This window comes from Myotis davidii, unplaced genomic scaffold (assembly GCF_000327345.1).
Source record: "Myotis davidii unplaced genomic scaffold, ASM32734v1 scaffold97, whole genome shotgun sequence".
NCBI classification, from domain to species: Eukaryota; Metazoa; Chordata; class Mammalia; order Chiroptera; family Vespertilionidae; genus Myotis; species Myotis davidii.
In genome coordinates, this window is record NW_006289392.1 from 4,015,034 (window position 1) to 4,021,183 (window position 6,150).

Genomic DNA, 6,150 nt, shown 5'->3' on the forward strand with positions numbered 1-6,150 from the left:
GAGAGGAAGGGAGAGAGATAGAGAGTTAGAAACATCGATGAGAGAGAAACATCGATCAGCTGCCTCCTGCACATCTCCTACTGGGGATGTGCCCGCAACCCAGGTACATGCCCTTGACCGGAATCGAACCTGGGACCTTTTAGTCCGCAGGCCGACGCTCTATCCACTGAGCCAAACCGGTTTCGGCCAAGATCTATAAAAATTTTAATCCCCTCTGATTTAAGAATTCCCACAGTGTTAAAAATAAAATATGTGTACATTTCTTTATCACAGTAAATAAGAAGTTACTGGCAAGTCTATCAATAGATAAAAGAGCCTTAAAAAAAAAGGTGTCACTAGGTTAGTGATGGTGAACCTATGACACTCATGTCAGAGGTGACACGCAAACTCATTTTTTTGGTATAGTTTTTTTGTTAAATGTCATTTAAATATATAAAATAAACATAAAAAATATAAATCTTTGTTTTACTATGGTTGCAAATATCAAAAAATTTCTATATGTGACACGGCATCAGAGTTAAGTTACGGTTTTTCAATAGTGTGTGTGTGTGTGTGTGTGTGTGTGTGTATGTGTGTGCACGCGCGTGTGTGCATTTATTAAAATGTATATATATATATATATATATATATTCTTAAGGTACCACTAAATAAGTATCTCAGTAAACATGACAGGAAATGTTTAATTTTTGTCTTCAAAAAGTATAGATTAAAACAGATTTGGAGGTCAGGGTTCAGTTTCTGTTCAGGGCACATGCACAGGTTGCTGGCTCAATCCTCAGTGGGGGGTGTGCAGTCAGGCAACCAGTTGATGTTTTTCTCTCATCGATGTTTCTACCTCTCTCTTCCCCTTCCTCTCTCTAATATCAATAAAATACACACATACATGTATACATATATAAATTATGGTTTTGAAAATCATATAGCTACATAGAAAAATACTTCTAGTATAATCTTAAGTGCAATTCTATTGGCTGCTATTTATTGAGTACATATGGGGTGCCAGCCAAAAGTTGGGTCCCTTTCATAGAACTCTCATCTTCACAACTCTAAAACAGTTACCAGCAGATGTGAAAAATAAGATTCAGATACGTACTTGCTTAAAGTCACTGGATAAGAAGCTAGGATTTGAACAGATTTTCCTGTCCTCAACCTGTTGTGCCCAAAGGAGGTATATACATAATTATTCTATGTAAAAGGAGCGATGTGGTGTGAAAATACCCAAAAATGCTATTTATTGAGTGTCTCTGGGGTGCCAGCCAAAAGTTGGGCCCCTTTAATAGGAAGTTACCATGGGTTGCAATGGGAGGATTATAGGTGTTTTGTTTTGTTTGATCTTTTATATTTCTCCAAACTTACTGCAATTACTTTTATATTTAAAAAGAAAATGTGGCCAAAACCGGTTTCGCTCAGTGGATGGAGCGTCGGCCTGCGGACTGAAGGGTCCCGGGTTCGATTCCGGTCAGGGGCATGTGCCTGGGTTGCGGGCGCGTCCCCGGTGGGGGATGTGCAGGAGGCGACTCTCATCGATGTTTCTGACTCTCTGTCTCTCTCCCTTCCTCTCTGTAAAAAATCAATAAAATATATTTTTTTAAAAAAAAAAAGAAAATGTGGAATACTAGAACCTTTACAACAGCAGAGCCTCAATTTCATGACATGCTATAAATCAGTAATGGCGAACCTTTTGAGCTCGGCGTGTCAGCATTTTGAAAAACCCTAACTTAACTCTGGTGCCGTGTCTCATATAGAAATTTTTTGATCTTTGCAACCATAGTAAAACAAAGACTTATATTTTTGATATTTATTTTATATATTTAAATGCCATTTAACCAAGAAAAATCAACCAAAAAAATGAGTTCATGTGTCACCTCTGACACACGTGTCATAGGTTCGCCATCACTGCTATAAATGTTCTTTTATTGGTACTGAAAGGTAGTTGGAACTATATAGAGTATATGCTGTAGAGAGTTGACTTGGTGTGAACATGTACCTGCTCACTAGCTCATCTTTATTCTTTTTTTTAATATATTTTTTATTGATTTTTTACAGAGAGGAAGGGAGAGGGATAGAGAGTCAGAAACATTGATGGTAGAGAAACATCAATCAGCTGCCTCCTGCACACCTCCCACTGGGGATGCACCCGCAGCCAAGGCACATGCCCCTGACCGGAATCGAACCTGGGACCCTTCAGTCCGAAGGCCTACGGTCTATCCACTGAGCCAAACCGGTTAGGGCACTCAATTTTATTCTTGCTCATCTTATCCCTTTAAGTAAAAACACTTATTGAAACAATAGCATCGATCAGCTGCTTCCTGCCTAACCCCCACTAGGGATCGAGCCCACCAACCAGGCGTGTGCCCTGACCAGGAATCAAACCAGCAACCTCTTGGTGCCCAGGTCAGTACTCAACTGCTGAGCCACACCAGCCAGGCAAGAGAAGTTGTTTTAATAAATTGTCAAATTATTTCCAGAAGTAACTTTGTATTTTCACCTATAGCAAATGAATATCTCAGTTTCACCACAGTATCATCTGCCGCTGTATTATCAGCAGATATACTTAAATAGTAACTCTAGCTTAATTCCTAGGGAGAGCATAATTAAAGATAGTTTGAGAAAAACAGCATTCAGACCTTTCCCTAGAACTGGGTTAGAGACCTGTTGCCTAAAGCATCATGTAAGTTGTTTCAGGGACGAATATAAAAATTTGAAGCACTAAATGGGTAAAATTCATATATCCTTTGAAAAGTGTCTTGTGCCTTCAGAACAAAGAGAAGCATTTCAGGACTAAATCACCACTGCTTATCAGCTTGGATTAGACTGAAAAAGGCTTGAATCCTAGTTTACCAGTGTCTCACATTTGGGGTTAACAGACATTTTCAAAGGCATTCAAGTAAATTATATGCTTCTTGATTGGATAGATAGAAATCCAACTCTTGGGACAATTGGAAAGATTGAATATGGACTGAATGTTAGATATTATGGGATTATTGTTCATTTTCTTAGATGTGATAATAATTTAATGGTTTTACACTTTGGAGATGCATGCTGAAATATTTAAAATCCTTCAAATGATTCTGCAAATACATATAGAGAAAACAAATATGGGAAAATGTTCTTGATTATAGTTGGAAGATGTACAGATGTTCATTGTATTCAATTTTTCTGCATGTATATCTGAAATTTTCTTTTAAAAGCTTGAGGAAAAGATAAATTTTTTTAAAAATATATTTTATTGATTTTTTACAGAGAGGAAGGGAGAGAGATAGAGAGTTAGAAACATCGATGAGAGAGAAACATCGATCAGCTGCCTCTTGCACACTTCCCACCAGGGATGTGCCTGCAACCCTGGTACATGCCCTTGACCGGAACCGAACCCGGGACCCTTCAGTCCGCAGGCCGATGCTCTATCCACTGAGCCAAACCGGTTTTGGCAAGATAAATTTTTTTAAAAAACATGTTAAATGTTTTTTTTTAAGTTTTGGTTTCAGTAAAATTCAGTTTCTTGAGCGTACCAGAATGATCAATATAGTAAGGGTGCAAAGAAAGTTCCACTAGTTTATTGCCAATCAAGAGGAATCAGCTTTAGGGACAGACCACAATGAATGTTAAGCAACAGAGTAACTGGTTAGACAACTGTTCTATCTAGGCCAAGAAGTCTCACGGGGAAAGAAATGCCAGTTTCTAATTTTTCCTTCTTCAACCAGCACAACAGATTTGTCCTGGACTGTAAAGACAAAGAGCCTGATGTGCTGTTTGTGGGGGACTCCATGGTGCAGTTAATGCAGCAATACGAGGTAAAGTGCAAGTGATAGGGGTGCTGTGGGCTACTGATGTAAGTGCATTCAGCAATAGCGGACTTGCATTCTGAGCTGGCACCCTAGAAAAGCCCTAGCTCAGAGCGGAAGGTAGCAGAATGGTGCTCCGTGCGCTAGGCATCATGAAACTAAAAGGTGGCATTGCTTATAAGTAAACTTTTTTTCTCCTTGGCTTCCAAGAAGCTTCACATTACATTTATTGTATTTGTCCTAGTCATGATTTTCAATTCTTATTTGTGTTTTACTATTTTCTTATTTGAATTTGCTCATTTATATTTGTCTTAGTCATGATTCTCAATTCTTACTATTTGTGGTTTATAATTTTCTTATTTTATGTATTTTTTAGTGAGCTGTTCCAAAAATAATATTTTTAAGGTTAGGCATTCTTCCAAGGGAAATTTAAAAGAGAAGAACTTTCTTTCTTTTTGGCTCCAGCACTGTAAATATCTTCATCTCGTGTTTCTATTTTACCCTATTCCTTTTCAGTGGTTCTCAACCTTGGCTGCACATTAGAATCACCTGGGAATCTTTTTAAAATCCTGATTTCTGGCCAAAGCCGGTTTGGCTCAGTGGTTAGAGCGTCGGCCGATGGATTGAAGGGTCCCAGGTTCTATTCAGGTCAAGGGCACATGCCTGGGTTGCAGGCGCGATCCCCAGTGGGGGCACCTGAGCTCATGCCCGATTCTAATGTGCAGCCAAGGTTGAGAACCACTGCTTTAAATGAGTGAATAAAAGGAAGGTAGAGTTAATTCATTTGGCAACTTAATTATAAGTATTGCTACCTCTTAAGGGGCAACAGGTTGAGTTGTAACTTTCTTGAGTTGAGAAGGAGTGCTGCACTCACTAAGAGCTGAGTTGTACAGTGGCATCTTCCAAGTCCTTCACCAAGTACACACTACTTGCAGTGTGTGTGTGAATGCAGAAAATGAGATTGTTATTTCAGGTCTTGTAGTACATTACAATTGGGGGATTTTATTTCCCACGAATTTTAGCTTAAATAAATCAAGTTTTTCTCTCTTCAGATATGGCGAGAACTTTTTTCCCCACTCCATGCACTGAATTTTGGAATTGGAGGAGATACAACAGGACATGTTTTATGGAGGCTAAAGAATGGAGAACTGGAGAATATTAAACCTAAGGTGAAATGAAACTTATTTTTTAAAGAATATCATTAATCTTGAGTCTTTTTCAGATAGTCAAATTGTCTGAAACTAGTGGTAAAGTTGCTTCTTTAAAGCATTATTTCACTGTTCTTTGGTTCATGCCCCACTAAGATGAATGATTGTTATTGCTTAAGAACATTCCAAATAAACATTTAAGAAATCAGCCCTAGCCAGTTAGGCTTAGTGGATGGAGCACCGGCCCAAGGACCGAAGGGTCAATTCCTGTCAAGGACATGTACCTGGATTGCAGGCTCGATCCCCGTACAGGAGGCAACCAATTGATGTCTCTCTCACATCAGTGTTTCTCTCTCTATGTCTCTCCCCCCCTCTTCCACTCTGTCTAAAATTCCTTGAAAAAAATATCCTTGGGTGAGGATTAACCAAAAAAGGGAAAGAAATCAGTGTACGTGCTTTAATGGTATTTGTAATTGTTACACTCTTCAGCTATAGGGAGAGAGGTTAGCTAATGAGATGTGCAAGTCTGTGAACCTGAGGCAGTGTGTGGGATAAGCTGCTCAGAGGTGGGCCATGGGAGCAGGGCCAAGATTCGCCTCCGGAAGTGATTTGGAGCTGTTTCACCATATAAGCAAATTGGTAATCAACGCCTCCAAGATCTTCTGAAGAACAGATTTGAAGCAGATGTGAGCAAAGGTGCACCATAAATGTACCTAGTACCTTATCTAAACTAATAAAAGAGAAAAATGGTAATTGGCGTACGACGCTACCCTTTTCATTGGCTAATCAGGGCTATATGCAAATTAACCGCCAACTCAGATGGCAGTTAACTGACAACAAAGATGGAGGTTAATTTGCATATGTAGGCACAATGCAGGGAGGCGAAAGGGAAAGCAGGAAGAAGTCCCCTGCCACTGACAGTGATTGGAAACCCAGCGGGGAGCTAAGAGCCGGGGGTCAGGGCAAAGGCCGCCTTTGCCCTGCCCCCCAGCCATGATCGGAGAATCAGGCGCCTTTGCCGCCCTGGCCAGTGATAGCAGGAAGTAGGGGTGGAGCCAGCGATGGGAGCTGGGCATGGTCGAAGCTAGCAGTCCCGGGAGCTTAGTCCCTTGCCTGGGCCTAAAGTGGAGCCCACAATCGCGGGGCAGCTGCAGCTGCGGGTCCCCGCTGCCCAGGCCGGACGCCTCGGCCAGAGGTGTAAGGCCTGGGCAGGGGTCGAG

At 40.7% G+C, this 6,150-nt stretch overlaps 1 protein-coding gene across 2 annotated transcripts in view; it reads left to right on the plus strand.

The window, feature by feature from the left end:
• Positions 1-6,150, plus strand: part of PAFAH1B2 (platelet activating factor acetylhydrolase 1b catalytic subunit 2) — a 29,642-nt gene that overhangs the window by 9,470 nt on the left and 14,022 nt on the right. For both annotated transcript variants that reach the window (XM_015562487.1, XM_015562486.1), the window contains exons 2-3: positions 3,702-3,791; positions 4,835-4,951. In XM_015562487.1, the coding sequence (XP_015417973.1) occupies positions 3,702-3,791; positions 4,835-4,951 (207 nt within the window). The remainder of the gene's footprint in view (positions 1-3,701; positions 3,792-4,834; positions 4,952-6,150) is intronic.